The following is a 20999-nucleotide window of genomic DNA, read 5'->3' as shown; positions in this document are numbered from 1 at the left end:
ATTACCTCCCCATGCAATGCGGGGGGGAGGGGGGCAGGAAGGGACTTAAGAATTTGTTCATATAAAATCAGAAAACCCAATGCTGAAACCATCCTCCACATTTTTATTTTTATTTTTTTAATTTTTAAAAGATTTATTTTTTATGTTAAATTATATTTTATTGATTATGCTATTACAGTTGTCCTGATTTTTCTATCTTTGCCCCCCTCCACCCAGCAAACCCTCTCTCTCAGGCAATCCCCCTGCCATTGTTCATGTCCATGGGTCATGAGTATAAGTTCTTTGGCTACTCCATTTCCTATACTGTATTTTATATCCCCATAGCTATTCTGTGACTATATATTTGTACTTCTTAATCCTCCCACCTTTTCACCTATTCCTCCTATACCCCTACCCAGGTGGCAACCATCAAAATCCTCTCTGTATCCATGATTCTGTCTCTGTTCTGGTTTGCTTAGTTTGATTTTTAGGTTAAATTGTTGACAGATATGTATTTATTGCCAGTTTTATTGTTCATAGTTTTGATCCTCTTTTCTTAAATAAGTTACTTTAACATTTCATATAATAATGGTTCAGTGATGACAAAATCCTTTAGTTTTTTCTTGTCTGGGAAGCTCTTTATCTGCCCTTCAAGTCTATATGATATCTTTGCTGCGTAGAGCAATCTTGGCTGTAGGTCTCTGCTTTTCATGACTTTGAATATTTCTTGCCAATCCCTTTTAGCCTGCAAAGTTTCTTTGAGAAATCAGCTGACAAGTCTTATGAGAATTTCCCTACAGGTAACTAACTTCTTTTCTCTTGCTGCTTTTAAGATTCTCTCCTTATCCTTAACCTTTATCATTTTAATTATGATGTGTTTTGGTGTGGGCCTCTTTGCATCCATCTTGTTTGGGGCTCTATGATTCTTGGACTTACATGTCTATTTCCTTCACCAAATTACGGGAGTTTTCCTTCATTATTTTTCCAAATAGATTTCCAATTTCTTGCTCTTTCTCTTCTTCTTCTGGCACCTCTATGATGTGAACGTTGGACAGCTTGAAGTTGTCCCACAGGCTGCTTATACTATCCTCATTTTTTTTTAATCATTTTTCTTCTTGTTTTTCTGATTGGTTGTTTTCCTGTAAATTGTTCTTTATTTCAATTAGTATACCTTCATTTCTGATGGAATCTTTTTTACACTGTTGAGGTCCTAAGTTCTTTGAGCATATTTATGCCCAGTGTTTGAACTCTGTATCTGATAGATTGCTTACTTCCATTTTGTTTAGCTCTTTTTCTGTAGTTTCAATCTGTTCTTTCATCTGGGCCATGTTTCTTTGTCTCCACGTTTTGGCAGCCTCCCTGTGTTTGTTTCTATGTATAAGGTAGAGCTGCTTTGACTCTGTGCCTTGATAGTGTTGCCTGATGTTTTAGGTGTTCTATAGGGTCCAATGGCACAGCCTCCTGTATCACACCAGCTGGGTATTCAAGGTGTGCCTTTCATGTGTGCTGAGTACACCCTCCTCTTGTAGTTGAGTCTTGATTGCTGTTGGCAAGGCAATGGGAGGGATTTACCCAGGCTAGTCAGCTACAAGGACTTGCTATGACCACTCATCACCACCCTCTGACCTCCGAGGAGGATCAGCTGTGCAGGGGCAGGGTGGTGGTGCTCTGATGTGGTCTGTCGCTGTCCACTAGGTGGTGCAGGGAAGGGTGAGCCCCGACTCGTGTTTTGCCTGGGGCCACCCTACCTGAGCTATAAAGCAATCTGAGATGGCTGCTACTTGTGCTGGTCTTAGAGATTCCCAGCCAAAGCCAAGTTGCAAATCTAGGCTGGCTGCTGCTATTGTTGGTCATGGGGTTCACTAAAGCCAGCTGTTGCTTGTTTGAGAGGGTTTAGGAAGTTGTAAAGCATGAGAAAGACCAGCCATTCATATGGAAAAGCAGCTTGGGTGGGCCTGTATGTTGGGTGGGGTGGAATCTCAGGGCATCTCCAGGGCACGGTAAACAGTGTTAGCCAGGTTAATGCAGTCTCAGATATGGCACCAGCTTGCACACTCTGTCGAGGGAGGGTTCAGAAAAGGGACAATGGCCTCTGCTCACCTTGATGCAGACACTTCAGTTTCTCCCTGTATGCCACTGGTGCCTTCCAAGCTGCTACGCCTTTGCTGGAGCTCAGAGGGAGTCTGAGTAGTGAGTCTGTGTGTAGGTTCTTTAAGAGGAACTGCTTCGGGCTCCAGCAGTTTATTCCTCTGACTCAGCCCCCACTGATTTTTCCAGCCAGAAGTTATGGGGACTTATCTTTCTGGCACTGGAACCCTGGGCTGGGGGGTGGTGGGGCTTGGTGTGGGACTGGCAATCCTTACTCCCTAGCTATCCCTCCCAAATTTTTATTCATCACACACTGATGTGGGACCAGCCCATTCTCTGCCCCTCTTACCAGTCTGGATGGATGTGGTTTCTTTAATTCCATAGTTGCCAGACTTCCATTCAACTCTATTTCTGACAGTTCTGAGTGATGGTTTTTCTATATTTTAGTTGTAATTTTGATGTGATTGTGGGAGGAGGTGAGCTATATCTGCCTGCACCTCCATCTTGACTGGAAGTCTCCATCCTCCACAATTTTAGATGAGGAAATTAGGTCTAGGATGTGAAGTGAAAGTGAAATGAAGGTGAAGGTGAAGTCTGTCTTTGGCTTTGTCTTTGGTAATGGAGAATAACAGAGTTTAGCACCCCAAAATATGCCTTTTGGGACATTAGTTATTTTAAGCTGGTTATTTAAGAACAAAAGGTTCAGAAAGAACCTTAGACCATCCCCCTTTATCTGCCTAAAGGAATTTAGATAGACAGCCTGTTCCAGGAAGGGAGATATCATCATAAGTAACTCTAGTTTAATATAAATTAAGTGTGATAGACAGGGAGGAACCTACCACAGTCACTTTAATCAAAGTCTTCCCTCTGTCCTATTGTTAAAGGTGGCCCGGCAAACATTTATTTACTAAACTTTTGCTTTTCCATCTCCATGTGAATTGTTTTCCTGCCCTTTGAAGGCCCAAACTACAACCCACCTCCTCTTCTCCTTAGCACAAGATGGCATATAAGCTCCTAACTGCCCAATATGTGATTGGGTCTCATTCTTATTACACCCCTAATGTGCACCTGTAAAATAAACTTTGCACATTTTCTCCTGATAATCTCTGTTCATTAAATTTGACTATTAATCTAGCTAGAAGGATTTAGAAGATGAAAGGAAAATTATTTTTTGTGCCCACAGTTTCTAACAAATCATCGGGCCTGTTGGTAACCACAATGATTTTGTGCATTGATTACTTCAAAGATGCAAACCTCACTGTAAATCAATGATTATTTATGTGTCGGTTTTGAAAAGTGATATGTTCATGACAGCATTCCATTTGAATATCACTCTCCTTCATTTCAGATGGATTCAACTGTGATATAAGGCATGGTCGCCATTTTGAACTGAGTTGTTGACTCTGTGTATCCAAAATGAGTTCAAAGTGTTCCTAACATCTGCCATTCCTGGTTATGTAATTACACCAATGAACTTAAAAGATCAGATGTTATATTTACAGACTCCAATGATAAAATGTCATTGGACAGATCATAATTTAAATGTGTACCTTTATATCACTAAGGACTCGGGGACCCCTCAATAGGCACCCAGCACCACCAGGAAACAAACAAACAATAAAAGACTCTATGCCTGCCCTCCAGGAACTTGAGGTTCAAATGCAGAGACAAAATGTATTTTCTCATAGTAAGGGAACAATCAGAAATTAGAATATAATCATAATCTGTGGGTAAGGATCATGTATTTATGAATTAAAAAACAGAAGATTCTAGTGGACTAGAGGAATCAGGAAGAGGTTCATAGCACCTGAACGGCTGTTGCGGAGCCTTGGAGTGCATGTTGAACATGAACCTAAAAGAAAAGTGGTTCTAATCAAAAATAACAAGTGTGAAGGGATAAAAGTATATGTGATCCATTCAAGGAGTATTAGATAGCTCTTGTCAGAGTTGAAGGTTTATTTTGGTGAACACTGGAAGATGAGTCCTCAGAGCTGGGTGACAGAGGGCTTTATGCTGAGCCAAAGAGTTTGACTTTAATTTCATACGCAGAGGACTGTGAGCACTGTAGTCATCAGCCTGGTGCACCTGTGGTAAAATCTCATCTGTGATCCATTTCTGGAATGTTCAGTCCTCATGGGTTTAGCTTTTTGCCTCAGCTGATTCATCATTATTAAGGAACACATTTCAAAATACCTTATAAACTGAGATAATGCAAAAGGAAAATGAAAAGGAACTAGGAAGATTTAGAGACTCAAGGAAAAAATTGCTTCCTGTTCTCAAAAGTCTGCTTATTTTCATACATCACTTGGTATTGAGGCTTACCTCTTGGTAGCCATTCCTTGAACAATGTTTTATCTCCAATGTTTCTACATTTACTGAGGGGGAAAATACCCTCCCCAAAATGTTATATTTTAAACTATTATCCTTGGATCAATACCAGATTCTTCTCATTCTCCCAAAACAACAACCAGAAAGTGGAGAAATGGGTGGCAAGCACTTGATACCCTGCCATTTATAATTCCTCTTACCACCTTTAAGATCTTGGATGTATTGAACTACTCCAGGCCTCTAATCCCAAGAAAACTCAGAAGCCATTTCTTTAAGGAAAAAATAAATATCTTCTAATCATTTAGTTAAAAATTAAAAATGCTGCTTGATAGTGGGGAGAGTCCCCAGGAGAAACAGTCACCATACTGGTCTGGTCTCTCCCACAGGTGGCTCCAGTGATTAAAGCCAGAATGATGGAGTACGGGACCACGATGGTCAGCTACCAGCCCTTGGGAGACAAGGTCAATTTCTTCCGCATGGTCATTTCTAATCCCGCAGCAACTCACCAAGACATTGACTTCCTGATTGAAGAAATAGAACGCCTTGGACAAGATTTATAATAAACTACTTCACTAAGCTGTTTCAATTCTCTAGATAGACAATTAAGTTGTCACAACCTGTGTGAATGTATTTGTAGTTTGTTCCAAAGTAAACCTATTTCTATATTGTGGTGTCAAAGTAGAGTACAGTTTAAAAAATCAAAAAAAGAAAAGAAAGAAAGAAAAAAAACATTGCTCCTTTTAAAAATCCTTTCTGAAGTTTAGAATACCTCTCTAGTAATTAGTGACAAAGGCTGTGTTTAATCAATAAGGAAAAGCTTAAAATTGTTATAAATACTTCCCATACTTTTAATATAGTGTGCAAATCAAATTTTATTTTCACTTCAGAGTAGTAAGATTGAATAGAGTCAAATTGCCCCCAAATCATAAAAGGTTCTTTGGGGTGCAGCAAAAAGGACAAAGTAAATATACAATGTATGTTGACAATAAAAACTCTTGCCTTTTTCATAGTATTAGAAAAAAATTTCTAATTTACCTATAGCAACATTTCAAATGTATTTAAATACATATAATTTTACAAAAGGAAAATATATATATTAAAAAGAAATCCTATTTTGTAACATATAGATTTTTATTTTATATGGGTTATACAAACTGCAGGGGCAGATATAAAAACTAAGCCAGGTTTGTTTGTTGTTTTTTTTTTTTTTTTCTCTTTCTTTTAATGGAGGCACAATAAAACACTTAGCAAAGTTATGTTGAAACATAGGTCCACAAAATTCTTCAAAAGGTATGATGCCTTCTTTCTATTCATGTTATGGCTTATCACACCTCTAAAGTCAGTATTAGAGAACAAACACAAAAGAATAGCACAAGCTCCTTAATACAATTAATCAGATAGACAATAAGATACTCTTCCCACTTAAAAATGTTTTTCACTAGTTGACCCTTTGCAGACTCTCTCAGTAAGTATGACAAGCCAAGCTTCACCTTAGACTAAATGAGGGTAATCATCTCTATTCTACTTTCCTGTTCAGCCTGTTTTGAACAGAAGTTTGATGCTGGTTCCTGAGGCATCTTCCCAAAGAGTATTCTTTTATTAGGTCATTTGAATTAAATAGGGAAATTAAAAATAAAATCTAGTCAGCCCAAGCAAAGAGGAATGAAGCACACTCCAGAATGTGATGAGCCCAGAAAATTAAAGTCAGCCTTGGGAGAGGCGATCTGTGTGTGAGAATAATGGTGTCATATTGCCACTGTCCAGGAAGGAGTCATTTACCACCCGGGTAATTGCTTAGTCCCATTTTTTCCCATTCCTCCCATCTTCCCTGCTAGACTCCCCATCATTGGGATCCCAAACAATTAATTTCTACTCCATGGCTGGTTATTTTTTCTCATGAAAAGCACTCCTCACCCAGGATTTTGAGACGACATCTTAAGACCTTCTTTTCTCTATCTCCCATCAAGATCCAAAGCAACCAGAGTATGCAGAGATAATAAGATCCTTAGAATTCAAAATAATATTTTTAAAGCATCCTCTGCCCCTGCAAACCTGATGGAGAAACATGAGCTAACAAGAGCTCCCAGATATTTATGGGGCTGCCGATTCTCAGATGCCAGTACTAGTAGAAGGGACTGCAGACACAAATTCAGAAACATCTCCCCTTTCTGTCTGGGCCAGAAATAATTTTCACCAACAGATTGTTTTCTCGACCCCGTCCTCCTTCCAGGTCCTTCACTAAGTTTTCTGGGAGACTTGCCCAACCATATGCAGTGAAATCCCTACCAACTGTAGGCCAGGGAAAATGGTAAATAAAACCCTAATAGGTCCCAGTAGTTAATAAACTTTCTTTAAAGTAGGTCTGTCATCCACTCAGGAGGGAGGGACTGAGGAAGGGAGATTGTTTTGAACATTAGCCAAAATTCCCAATGCCAAAGGCTTTTATGTGGGACCATCCTTTACAAATTTTAGAAAAGGTTGGTTGTAGCTTTAATCAGACCAATTGACCATTTTCATTTATACAGCAATATTGTGTTTATTATTTTAAAATACTTGAAAAAAGGTGTGGTATGTCTTAATTGAGACATGTAAATGGTACTGACTTCATGTACAGTCACAAGACTGTGAGGAAAGGAAGGGAAATCAGTTGTGTATGTAACTGTGTTGCCTTTATTATATTGATAGTACTGTCTTGTCACCTCAGATCATGGTTGTGTGCTTTAGATCTGAACTGTACAGTGTTGCAAATCAACATGTGTTGCTGTAAAAGCTTGTACAATATATTATCGATGTCCTTTTCTGTGTGGTAGCTGTACTGATATTCTGAGAACTACATTCGCATCTGTCCCTGTAATCTCTCACTCCCTCTCTCCGCTAAACTGTGTGCCCTCCACACCAGCTCTAATACAGAACATGCCCTTGGCTAAGCTCCCCACTGAGTAATCTCCTTTGAGATTTGTGTGATTTCACAAAATGCAAAGTGATCGCTACTTCATCTCTGAGAACAGAAGAAACCAATGATGGAATGTCACAGACTGCCAAAAGTACAGGTACTGTCCCTACTGGGTTTGGAGTAGGTACTACTCCTCGGAATATGGACAAAGGAAGCACAGGTGTAAATACAGGGCAGGGCAAGGAACCAAGGACCCTGACCATGGAGATGAGCATGCACGTGCTCTCCTGTTCTCCAATGCTAAGTGCAAACACCGCGTATTTATTAGTTCCGTGTGCCAAAATACTGTTCCCAACCAGTGTTTCTGAAAGACATTGCCACCTCCCCAACATTATTCCATTACTAAAGACAGAAAAAAGTGAAAAATATAAACCTGTTCTTCTTACCAAATATAAACTTGTGTATGATCAACGTATTTTATCTGTGTCGTCTCTCAAAACCCAAATAAATGTGTAAATGTGGACACGTCTCAGGCTTTGTATAGTTATTTCTAACCTTGCCACACTGTGGAACTGATTTTTAATGAATTGCCTGAATAAAAGGCCCTTCACTTTCCACAGAGCCAGTGTGTCTTTGGGTCTTTGTTGGGAAAAAGAGCTTTGCCTTCTGCAGTCGCCTCTACGGTAGCTTCTGAAGGGTGTTGCTTACCGCTCTGCTTTCTTCTTCAATCAGATCCAATCTTTTTTAAAAAAATTTATTATGGAAAATTTTGTGTACATATACAAGTGGAGAAAAGAGTATAATAAAGTGCCATGAAGGCTTCATCTAGCTTCAACATTTGTTGAATCAGAGCCTGAATGTTATTTCATCCATCCCCCCATTTCATATTCTCCCCAACACCAAATTATTTTTTTTTTAGATTTTATTTATTTTTAGAAAGAGAGGGAGAGAAGCATTGATCAATTTCCTCTCACACACACCCAACCGGGGACCTGGCCTACAACCCAGGCATGTACCCCAACCAGGAATCGAACGAGTAACCTTTAAGTTGACAGGACAGTGCCCAACCCACGGAGCCACACCAGTCAAGGCAACACCAAATTATTTCTATATGAATCTGTAAAAGACAAGGACTCCTGAAAAAGGCCTCAATGCCATTATCACAGCTGAAACTATGATAGTAATATTGCTGTAGTCATGTCAAATACTTTGTTGGTGTTTTCATATCCCTGATTCTCAATTCTCGAGCAAAACACCTAGCCCATGGCCAGTGGCCAGGAAACTTAGAGACGCCCCACACACCCTCCAGGACAGCTGAGACACATGCAATGCAGGCATGCCATGCAACACTGGCCCTGGCTGGGTAGGTCAGTTGGTTAGAGCATCGGCCCCAGTCAGGGCACATAAAAGAATCAGCCATGAATCCATAAATAAGTGGAACAACAAATCAGTCTCTCTCTCCCCTCCGCCCCTCTCCATCCCCTCTCTAAAATCAATAAATTTTTTAAAAATTTAAAAAATACAACACTGTATGTACATGGGTCATTGAGGTGCAAGTAAATTAACAAGTAGAATGCCATGGGAATTTAACTGGTGGAGTATATTCTAACATGCCTTGCCAGGGACTTCCATGGCCAAATAAGTACAAATCAGATTTAGAATATGTTATGAGTGCTTATGAGCACTATAATATCATGGAGAGGACATATCCGAATGGACTGGGTTCTGGCGTCCTGGAAACCTAGGCTCCTGCCAGGAGAGGTTGGGTCCATGTGCCCCTGTTTTCGTTCTTCTGATGTGGCAGCTACTAGAACAGTTGCTGGAGTCAGACTGCCTGGCCTCAGGTGCCAGGTCTGGCAGTTATTTGCTCTGTGACCCTCAGCAAATCACTTAACCTCTCAACCTCAGTTCACTCATCTGTTAAGTGAGGACAAAAATAGCATTTACCATAGGGTGAGAGTGAAGATTCACGTGAGAAGAAAACCAATACCTGCAATATAGAGAATGTTCACTGTGCATTAATTTGATTTTTATTCTGTGCTGCTGCCTGTAAGAACCAGATTTCAGATGGAAGCCCTTCATCCCTCCCATGCCTTCTAGAGAAGATTGTCCTTGACACATAGAACACATGGCAGCAGCATCTGAGAAAGCTGGTTTATGAATTACCCCTGAGGACAGCAAGCTGGTGGCTGAGGCCGCCTCCATCACAGCCTCAGCCTAAGCTTCAGTAGAGGATGGGAAGAGACTTGCGAGGGCTGGGAAGAATAACTGAGGGACAAGGCAGAACAAGAGGAAGAGCTATTTTCACAGGGATGAATTCTCTAGAACTTGTTCTGACCCTTTCCCCTGGGCACGCCCTTGCCTCAGACAGGCAGCCATCAGAGTTAGAACGAAATGACACGGGGTCATCAGCTCTGGCATCATTGGAATTGCAAATATGGTCACTTACCTAAGGCTTACAGCTTCCATTTATGCAGTGAGACTGAACCACTGGGGGCACACCCTGAGAAGGAAGAGGGACGTGGTCTCCCCCAAGCCACTGAAGAGCCTCCAATGCCTCAAAAAGCAAGCAGCGAAGAAGCACTAAAAATTCTCCATTGAAGGGCATCCCTTCCCAGCATCTGCTGCCATTGGTCCTGGCCTCGCAGCATGCACCCAGCTAACCACAGGCAGACCATTCACCCAAGTCGCTGCACAAATGCTTCTCCAGTTTTGGAAAAAATGTTTGTGGTCTCTATTAAAGCGTCAGAACTGAGGCTTCTGGATGAGCAAAAGTAATTAAAATATTGTTACAATTGGCAAGAAAAGGACTTTTGAGAGGAATTTCAATTTATTTAACCATGGTAACTTTGTAAATTCAAGAAAATTCAATTATTCGAACTTGAGAATAGGAAAGACTCAAAGAGTCTCTTTTAATTCAGATTTTAGGCAGTCAAGTGGAAACCTTGCTGCTAAATCTTTTGCCTTCACTTTATTTCCTTATATGTCTGTTTTATGATTGTGGAGATCAAGAGAATAAAGAATAGGAATTTTCGTTAGCGTTAATTTTTATTTAAATTGTCACATAAGGTTACGTACATTCCCTGTGTACTCGTGAAACATTCCAGGGGGAGAAGCTTTTGTGCGTCTCCACAGCTGGCTGAGCCCAGGCTGGTTTATGTTCATTCCGGAAGGAGCAGATGGTTCCAATTCTTACTTAGCAGCCAAGAGGTAAAGAAAGAGCTTCCTTCTTTTTAAAGTGGCAGAACAAAGCATCTGCTCACTTCACGTTTTTAAAAGGGTGGATAGAATTTTAGGTAAAAGATCTATTGAGAATTAACTATGTATACTTAGCCCTGGGTAGGGAATTAAATTCTGACATTGAGTGATTCTCTCTTCTCCTGTCCTAATGAGCTATAATAATTTACCATAAGAGCTGATTTGGTCTAGGAATAAATTCAATGCATGAAGGACCCCATCAATCTAACAGTTACGGCAAAATTCAGTGAGATTCAATGTGGGATAAAGGCACAGAGGAACGGGCAAAGGCCTGGCCTCATTCCTTTCCCTAATGCTCACCTTCAATCTGAGGCAGCGACTGCAAAATTTCAGAAACCCTTCAACAATTCCTGGACTAATGACAAAATTCCGTACTCAGTAATGTATTGTCCCCTCTCTATAAGTTCTGAATGTCTTTTCCTCATCTGTGGAAGTGGGGTAGTGGTACTTATTGCAGAGGGTTGTCAGGATTCAGTGAGAAAACCCTGCAAGGCAATAGTAGCTGTCAGTGACTGTTCCCTTTTTCCCTGGCTCAGTCCTGTGACTGCCTTACCTTCCTGGTATTAGAATCACCTCCTGATGGATGGCTGCCAGGGAATTAACCGGGTCAACATACTCACTAAGAATATGATTGCTACCCTGGGCAGCTTTTCGTATCAACGAAAGAGTTTTTGTTGTTTGGTTTGTTGGCTTAAACAAAACATCAACTGAGATCACGAACCTTTGCAGAAAGAGTCATGGGCTTGAGCACACTGGGAGCAGGTTTCGTTCCAGTAAACTCATTTACAAGGACTTTATTAGATTCCATTAAGACTAGGCCCCACAAGGAGGCAGACTAGATAATGATCTATTAGCTGGTGAGCATCCACCACCTGAGACAGAGGCCCTCAGATTGACAGATGCCACTGGAGCTGCCTTTGCTACAAAGATGACTTGTAGGGGCCGTGGAAGGCCTGAGCACGCAAGGAACAGGATCAGCACGGCTGCACATCCCACATCCCACGCCGTGACACTGGCTCCCAGGAAGAATCACATTCTGTCTTCATTTACCTCTCGCACACGCCACAGGAAGCGGCTCTCCATGCCTCTCCCAGGATCCTCAACAGGAGCACACTCGGGTCCCTGCCAGCTATGAACAACGCAAGGTTCTCTCTGACGCAGGACCCATGATTACCTCAGCCTCCCTGGGCCCAGTCGAGGATTCCTCTGAGAAAAATGGAGATGAAAGAAATGAAAGGACATGAGCCATGCCCTTCTGAGGTTAAATAACACATAGTTTGCTTCAGAAATGGAGTCCATAAAAAATATATAAACATATAACTCCCATGTTAAAGAATATATCTACAAACTATGTGATATCTAAAAATTTAAATGTCCTATGCCCATAGCTTCACTTTCCTTCTCCAGCCACCTGCCTTCCAGGAGTCATGCCTGAGCTTCTGAAAGAGCAAGTTGAGAGCAAGTCGACATAAACATTACCCCTCTGTGATGTGTTAGCTGCTGGCAGGCAATGATGAAAGATCCTAGTCTCGGGATTCAGGAAGCTTCCAGTGTGGCAGGAGAGACAAATCAGTACAGGACATTGTTGGAGTTACAAGAGGATGCCTCCTTGGGAAGTCAGAGAAGGGTGGGTGTATCTTGAAGGATACATTCCAAAAGCACCAGAGGGCGAGAGGCATGCAGGGCCCACACAGAGCATGAGGAAGGCATGGGAGGTCCTCCCCGCATGCAGCCTCTAAGACAGTCTGCAGCTCACAACCCCGCACACATTTGGGAGAGCCCCCTGTGCACCACCGGCTAAGGTGCTCTGGTCAGAAAACAACTAAGTACATGTTGTTGGCTAACACACATGAAAAAAAATCAAAATGAATATACTTATTCTGGAATCATCTATGACAAATGGTCTGGAGGATGGGAGACAAATATGCACGTTTTGGGGGTGGGAGATTTCCAGGTGAGGCTTCAGGGGCCAGAGCAGAGACCCCGGGCTTGCCCTGTGAGGGGACTTGCAGCACTTCCACTCCAACCCAGTTTGAAGGCTGGGACTCTGGTCCTGTACAGAGCACCACACAAAGAGAAGTCTTGAGTGAAAAATTTGGGTTGTGTAGAAACCGTGTTTTCCTACAGTCAGATGACTTTAGAACAAGCATGGCATTAGAAGTAGCCATAGGATCCGTAATCCTTAAGGGCCATAAGCTTAAGAAATGTTCAGACACATTTAATAGAGAAAACAAAAAACCTTACCACTTTACTGTGCTCCAAGGAAATAAAAAACTAGTGAATTGTTTTCATGTGATTAAATCTATTAGATTTGGAAGCAATGAAATGTTTAAGCACATGAACTACCCCCTGGGTTTCTCTCCTGTAGAGCATAATAAAAATCATCTATTTCCACTTCAGACAGAACCACACTGAATCATACTCAGTTGTCACTGAGTTCTACCAATATCAATTCTACTTATTCAGATCCATGGCTTCCTCTCTATGGCTACAGCCACTCATCTTATTTTTGGCACTAGCTTCTAACTGGAAATGTTGTAGTAACAGTTACCCTATGTGTTACTGTTTTTGGTTGCAAGTAGTAAAAGCCAACTTGAACTAGCTTAGGAAAAATAATTGGTAAAACCCTGGAGAAGCTCACAGAGTCCAAAGAACCTCAGAACACTCAGGACTTAGGAAGGGCAATGGTCAGGGTACCCAGTGACCTTTGCCACAAGAGCGCGTGCTTGCTCCTTCTACAGCCCTGCCATCAATGACCTGACTCAATTCCAAATCCCCAGTGTCTGACTTTCATTCTTGTTCTTAAGGAGGAATCTGACTGGGTGAGCTTTGAATCAAGTATTCATACTGATCAAAGTGACCATGTCCAGCCGTGGCCGGAATGGCTCAGTTGGTTGAAGTGTTGTCCTGTAATGGAAGGATTGCATGTTTGATTCCTGGTCAGGACACATACCTTGGTTGCAGGTTCGATCCCCACCCAGGCATGGATGATCCCTAGTCCAGGCGCATGTGGGAGGCAGCTAGTCACTGCTTCTCTCCTGCATCAATATTTCTCACTCTCCCTTCCTTCCTCAAAAAGCAATGAAAAAAAGGACCTTGAGTGAGGAGTAAAAAAAAATAAAAAGTAACCATGTCCAAGATGATGGAAACATGTAGCACAGATATGGTTCCCAGGGCCCTCACCCTGTATATCAGGGATAGAGGTCAAGGAAGAAAGGTGAGTTGAGAGCTCTGCAGGGTTGGCAGGCATCCTGATAGGCACCCCTGGTTCCTTAATGCGCATACGCAGCTACACACACACACACACACACACACACACACACACACAGTGGCAATGTTGTTCATTCACTCAGTCATTCATTTGCCAGCAAATATTTATTCAGTGTTCATGAGGTCTGGCCCTGGAGATATAATGGGAGTGAAAAACAGGCAAGGTTCCTGTTGTCATGCAGAAACATCTAAGTGGAGAGAAGACAATAAAACAAATAAATGTAAAATTGCAACTTCAGAAAGGAATGGTACCTGATGTAATGAGAACCTATGATGAAAACATCCCTGAGAAATTAATTTATGAGCTGAGATCTGAAAGATAAAGAGCAACCCGTGTGAAATGGGAAAGACGGGTGTTTCAGGAAGAGGAAAACGTACATGTGAGCTCCCTGTGGGGGAGAGGAGAGTGACTAGCAAAAGACACTTCTCCTTTTTTCTTTTTTTTAAGTTGTTGACTATTACACCTATCCCCCATTTCCCCCTCTCCACTCAGCCCCTGCCCCCAGCCTGGCCTTCACCACATTGTTCCTTATGTCCATGGTTTGTGCGTATATGCATATATGTTCTTTGGCTAGTCTCTTCCAGTCCTCCCTACCCCCCACCCCTCTGAGACCTGTCAGCCTGTTCCATGTAGCCATGCCTCTGTTTGGTTTTTGTTGGTCTCTATCTACTAGAGTGCAATAGTCTTGCATGGGTGGTTCCCTGCTTTCTCTCCAGTACCAAGAAAAGTAACCAGCCCCTGGCTGTCAGGCCTTCTAAAGGGTTAGAGAGCAAGGAGGAGACTGTGCCAACGTGAGGCTGGAGAGAGAAGCAGAGGCCAGGCCCTGTAGGGCCTTGAAGATCATATGTAGGGAGTTGTATCCTTGTCCTAAAAGAAAGGAGAACAGGTTGGCAGATTTGCATTTAAAAGGAGAACTATTTAAAATATGAAGCAATGATTGGAGAAGGTCCAGAGTAGCTTTACCAGGTGGGAGGTTATAACAATAGTCTAGGAGAGATGGCAGAATCTCAGACTAGCAAGTGATGGCAGACCCAGACATGCCATGGTCCACTGTTCTCAGAGCCTTCGATCTCCATGGAATGACTTTTCCTCTCTAGTCTTCATGTTCCCCACTCACAATTCTTCAGCTTATGGTCTATCCAAGGGTGTCCAACCCGCAGCCCATGGGCCTCATGCCGACCAGGATGGCTATGAATGAGGCCCAACACAAAATCATAAATTTACTTAAAATCTTTTTTTGCTCACCACTTTTTATTAATGTCTGTATATTTAATGTGTGGCCCAAGACAATTCTTTTTCTTCCAGTGTGGACCAGAGATGCCAGAAGATTGGACACCCATAAGCCCTATACATATTCAACCACCACCAACTGCCCTTTATCAATTAGAGGGAATATCTGAAGAAGACAAGGGGAAAATAACATAAGTCTTCTTTAAAAATAGAAAAGATTATTTTTTTCAAGTTATTGTGCAGATAGCAGAATGAACATATGTATTTCCTGCTCTATATTAGCCAAATTCCATTGAAAGAAGAGAAAAAAATGAGGAATTAATTCACAATAGTCTTAACAGGAAAGGATATCATTAATGGGCCAGAATTTAAGTATTTCTAAGAAGAAAGAGAGAGAGCAGAGAGATTGAAACAGCACAGAGAAAGTAGCAGCCCCAAACTGACCTGGGAGAAGCTATATAGAGTAGGGAGCCAGCCTTCCAGGCAGGATCCAGAAAAATCTAAACTCCATTTTAGCCGGTGTATGGACAGAACATGCAAGAAGGGTCAGCAATCAGGGTACTTAATGGAGGGCGTGTCACCAAAACAGCTGTATGGGTGACCTTAACACTCACTGACCCACACGTACCTACCTAGTAACTTAACTGACAATCTTGACTTTAATGAAATTAAACAACCCACTGTCACCCCTTGGCTAGAAAGAGCAAAGACTATATTTCATTTATAAAATAAAAACTAACCAATGTGGAAATAATTGTTTGCTGAAAAACAGGTCAATACATACAATAAATTTGTGATCTCTAAGAATAGTAAACAATAGACAAAGAGAAGGAAAAGGCAAGAGAAAATTCAAGAGAACTATAGGTTCAAGACAAGGGTTCCAAGAAAACAGAATGGAGAAAACTAGAGGTAAGAAAATAAAGATATAATAAAACTTGAAAGTAACATGGTGGTCTAAATTCTCATTCTTACTTTCTAATTGAAAACAGCTAAAATTAATGGATAATATGTATAAAACATCTTGCAAACATCATGATCTGGCCACAAATAAAACATACTCAGGTCAGCTTAGTGAAGGCAGAAATCCAGGGAAGTAAGCCTAGCATTAAATCATTTTGTCTTGAATTTATTTGTCAAACTTTGTGAATTAGAGCTTTGGTTTCATGACTTCATGGGAGAAAGGAGGCTAAATGGCCTTCACTCTTTGCTAGCTCTATTCCTTGCCTAGACATCGATGGCCATAATCACCGAAAATTGGGAGCCATTCATTTCTTTTTTTTTTTTTTTTTTACATATTTTCCTTCCCAGGCTGTAAGCTCCTTGAGGCCAGTGATTCTGCTCTGTTCATATCCTTTAAATATATTATTTTGTTTACCCATACCTGCCACTGCACATTACATGTTGTAGGTGCTCAATAAATATTTTATGAAAAGTTGAAAGCAATAACCAACGAATGTCAAGGAACCACTATATATAGAGAATAGAATCATTCAGGAACTCAAAAGGGCCAGAAATTGTTTTATGCTGCTGTAAATTATTATTAGTAAAGATGACCTGTAGCAAAATTGGTTTCCTAAATGTTTGTGAATTATACGAAAAAGATGAAGCCATCTTTAACCCACATATTAAACAAAATAAAGCATTGGTAGCAAATTCACTTTATTGCCTCTTATAAAATGTGTCAATACTTATTCTGCCTTTATAGAAACCAAGTTAACTGAAATATCATACTTCTCAATCATTCTAGATTAAACAGGGCTTGGTTACGCTCCAAATCTATATTAAAATATATTTCTTCTTACAGGCAACTCATACATGAACAAGATGTATTAAAAATATGTCCAAATCTGGGATGAAACTAAAAATAACACTGATTTTAGAATTGAACACAGAGGAGTAACTTGGGCAAAGTATGTTTTGGTAGAAATATCAGACAGGAAACTTCCCTGATAGAGGGCCTTGTCCTGTGTCTGCCACACTTTCATCTGAGAAAAACTGGGAATGCTTAAATACCTTAGCCGACACTCTGAATTTCCTTTTAGTGCATAGTTGCCACCTCAGCGACCTGGAGGTCCAGGTTTCTTTGCACAAAAATGTATTTGGCTCAGTTTCATCAAGATTGCTACCTCCATCTTTGAAAGATTTTAAAAAATCTTTAAACATATTATTTTGCCCTAAATAGCTTCTATTTTTCACTTAAGCAAACTTGACACATTCTGAATTTTAATGGATTCTGAGATAATATTCGTGTGATTTTTTTTTTTCTAATCACTGTCTTACCTGATTAATGCATATTCCCAACTGCGGCCAACAGTTGCCAGCTGTCTTTACTGCTACATCAAGTTTCATCAAATTCCAAACAGGCACAAAAAGGAAAAAGGAATAGAAGACATATAGCTCCAAGGTTGGATCACTTAACACTGGAATGAGAAGTAACTTTTTCAGAAAAGGAAGAGAGATCCCAGGATACCTTCTCCAAGCTGTTACTTGCTCAGTAGGAACTCCTCACAAATTTTTCAGAAGCCATTTACTTAGAATTCTTTCCTGTCTTCCAAGAAAAATCTTGGTCAGGACTCTATATCTCCATGACTGTCCCAGTATGCGACGGTGAACAAGTCTATCAGCTGTATCCATGTGCAAAGCAATCTACAGTAAGTGATGGTGGTGACTCATTTCCTTTCTGACCCTCTCCCTGCCAGCTCCCTCATCCCCGCCCACTTCTGCCTTGTTGTGAATCAGTTTTGCTAAATCTAGCTTGTTAGACTCTAGGTGGATTCAGAAGTGTGGGGAAACTATAGTATATGTTGACTGAAGCAAGGACTAAAGCCTGATATTTCCCAACATTGCGGGTCTGAAAGCTACACTGTGAGACTTACGTGGAGAAAACAGGATTACTCAAGCAAATGTCAGGTACTAGAGATGTTCCTGAAGCATTTTAATTATCTTTAATAACCTGAGACTTGTGTCATCTAAAACTGTCTCACTTCCATGCAAAAAATCTATGACATCTCCCTAAAATCCTATAAGGAAATTTCAAATAGTCTCGTTAGCTTTTTCCAGAATATGGTATTTAAGAAAAGCACCATCTTTTTTTTTCATAAAATTCTCTGAGCCTTTTAAAATACCAGTTATAATTTAATTATTCACTGGAGCCTCTCACATGGCTACCAATACTTCATATAAAAATGCTGCACTTCGTAGTCTCCATTTTGCGAGGGCAAGCAACACACCCAAAGAGCCAAAAGTGGGGAAAACACACAATAGAAGACCCTAAACTGACCAGTGCCAGGGAGCTCGCCGGCCAGGGGGGTCAGAAGAGTATGAGAGGTCGCGCATAAGCCCCCTGGTCTGGGGCAAGTACTCGCAAGCCCAGGCAGGCAGGGGATCCTGCAGCGCCGGGGAGCACGATCAAGGAGCTGGCATGAGAGTGCAGAGCCATCCCAAAAAAATAATCCAGCCCTGACAGAAGGGGTCACAGAGCTGCCCCAAGGAGGAGTCAGACACAGACAGTAGACTCCTGGAAGGCTCAAACAAACAACCCAAGGTCATATACGGTCAACAACTGACATCATCAGAGGCAGGCTCAGAAAGAAAAGTAAAGGGATAAATAAATAAATAAATAAATAAATAAATAAATAAATAAATAAATAAAAAGACCCACCTACTACCATAGAAGTTTAATCCACAAAGTCAGGAAATCTACACAGCCCAATTGAAGCAGAAGCAAAAATAAATTTTAAAAAATAAGTAAATTACTTAACAGACTCTCACAAAAATGGGAAGAAAAAAAAGTTCCCCCCAAATGAGTGGGAAAGAGGACTCCCCACAGAGAGAGCTAAATGAAATAGAGGCAACAGAACTATGAGATACTGAATTCAAAACAATGGTTCTAAGGAAGCTCAATGAGCTCAGCCAGCTCAAAGATAACTATGAGAAACTGCAGAGGAACTATCAGAATCTTACAACAAACTATATCAACCTGGAAAAGGACATAGAAACTATCAAGAAGACACAAGAGGATATGAAGAATACCATTTCTGAATTGAAGAACAGAGTAGAAGTAATCCAAAGCAGGCTGGATGAAGCCGAGGATCGAATCAGTGAGATGGAGGATAGGGTAGAAATAAGCTCCCAGAAAGAACAAGAAATGGAAAAAAGACTCAAAAAGCATGAAGAGGCATTTAGGGAAATGCAGGACAACCTGAAACGCAATAATATCCATATAATACGGATACCAGAAGGAGAAGGGGAGCAAGGGATAGAGAACCTCCTCGAAAAAGTAATGATGGAAAATTTCCCTAGTTTGAGGAGAGAAAGGCACTCATGGATCCAGGAGGCACAGAGGACCCCACTCAAGAGGGACTCAAGGAGGTCCACTCCAAGACACATCATCATTAAAATGGCAACTATCAAAGACAAAGAGAGAATCCTCAAGGCAGCAAGGGAGAAGGAGAAAGTAACATACAATACGCCTAGGAGCTGACTTCTCAACAGAAACACTACAAGCCAGAAGGGAATGGCAACAAATATTCCAAGTCATGAAAAGCAAGGGCCTATAACCAAGGCTGCTCTACCCAGCAAGGCTCTCAATTAAAATAGAAGGGGAAATACAGAGTTTTCCAGACAAGAGAAGGCTAAAAGAATACATCTCTACCAAACCAGCACTCCAAGATATGCTAAAGGGACTGGTTTAAGAAGATGAAGGAAAAGAATGAGAGAGAGAGGAACACAGGTACAAAGAGAAAAGATGAGTAAGTTTCTATCAGTAATATCTCTCAATGTGAATGGACTAAATGCCCCAATCAAGAGACACAGGGTAGCTGAATGGGTAAGAAAACATGACCCACACATATGCTGCCTACAAGAGACCCACCTCAGAGCAAGAGACCTACACAGATTGAAAGTAAAGGGATGGAAAAAAATATTCCAAGCAAATGGGGATGAGAAAAAGGTCGGGGTTGCCATACTTGTATCAGACAAAGTAGATTTCAAAACAAAGGCCATAAAAAGAGATCCAGAGGGGCACTTTATAATACTTCAAGGAAGAATCTATCAAGAAGACATCAACATTGTAAACTTATGTGCTCCCAATATAGGAGCCCCCAAGTTTATAAGGAGATTGTTGGATGACTTCAAAAAAGATATAGACAGCAACACACTGATAGTAGGGGATTTCAACACTCCACTGTCAAAAATGGACAGATCTTCCAAACAAAACATTAATAAATGTATTGTGGCACTGAATGACACACTGAATCAAAGAGACTTAACTGACATATATAGAACCTTACATCCAAAAGAAGAAAAATACACATTCTTTTCAAATGCTCATGGCAGTTTTTCAAAGATAGACCACATGATAGGACACAAAGCAAACCTCAGCAAATTCAGGAAAATTGAAATAATACCAAACTTTTTCTCGGACCACAAGGGCTTGAAATTGGAAATCGACCTCAAAGAGGAACTTCAAAAACTTGCAAATTCTACTATTTTTGAAAAAAATAGTAGACTATTAAACAATGAATGGGTCAATAATAAGATAAGAGAAGAAATCAAAAAATTTCTGGAAATAAATGAAAATGAACAGACAACATTCCAAAATCTATGGGACACAACAAAGGCAGTCCTGAGAGGGAAGTTCATAGCAATACAGGCTTACCTAAAAAGGATAGAAACATTTCAAATAAAAGACCTAACTCTACAACTTCAAGAACTGGAGAAACAACAACAAATAAATCCCAGAACAAGTAGAAGGAAGGAAATAGTCAAGATTAGAGCAGAACTGAATGACACAGAGACGAAAAGAACAATTCAAAGGATCAACCAATCCAGAAGCTGGTTCTGTGAAAAGATAAATAAAATTGACAATCCTTTAAGCAGACTCATCAAGACAAAAAGGGAGAGGACCCAAATTAATAATATCAGAAATGAAAGAGAAGAAATAACAACTGA

General features: G+C 40.8%; 1 protein-coding gene across 1 annotated transcript in view; it reads left to right on the top strand.

The window, feature by feature from the left end:
* GAD2 (glutamate decarboxylase 2) overlaps positions 1–7377 on the top strand; it is a 78033-nt gene extending 70656 nt beyond the window's left edge. Inside the window, exon 16 of the mRNA XM_054592519.1 lies at positions 4782–7377. Coding sequence (XP_054448494.1) covers positions 4782–4955 — 174 coding nt within the window. The 3' untranslated portion in view covers positions 4956–7377. The remainder of the gene's footprint in view (positions 1–4781) is intronic.
* Positions 7378–20999: the final 13622 nt, after the last annotated feature.

This window comes from Pteronotus mesoamericanus, unplaced genomic scaffold, assembly GCF_021234165.1.
Source record: "Pteronotus mesoamericanus isolate MK-2021 breed Mesoamerican mustached bat unplaced genomic scaffold, CSHL_Meso_final contig_130, whole genome shotgun sequence".
Taxonomy (NCBI): Eukaryota; Metazoa; Chordata; class Mammalia; order Chiroptera; family Mormoopidae; genus Pteronotus; species Pteronotus mesoamericanus.
The sequence above is the reverse complement of the archived record's forward strand: the minus strand, read 5'-3'. Positions and strand labels throughout refer to the sequence as shown.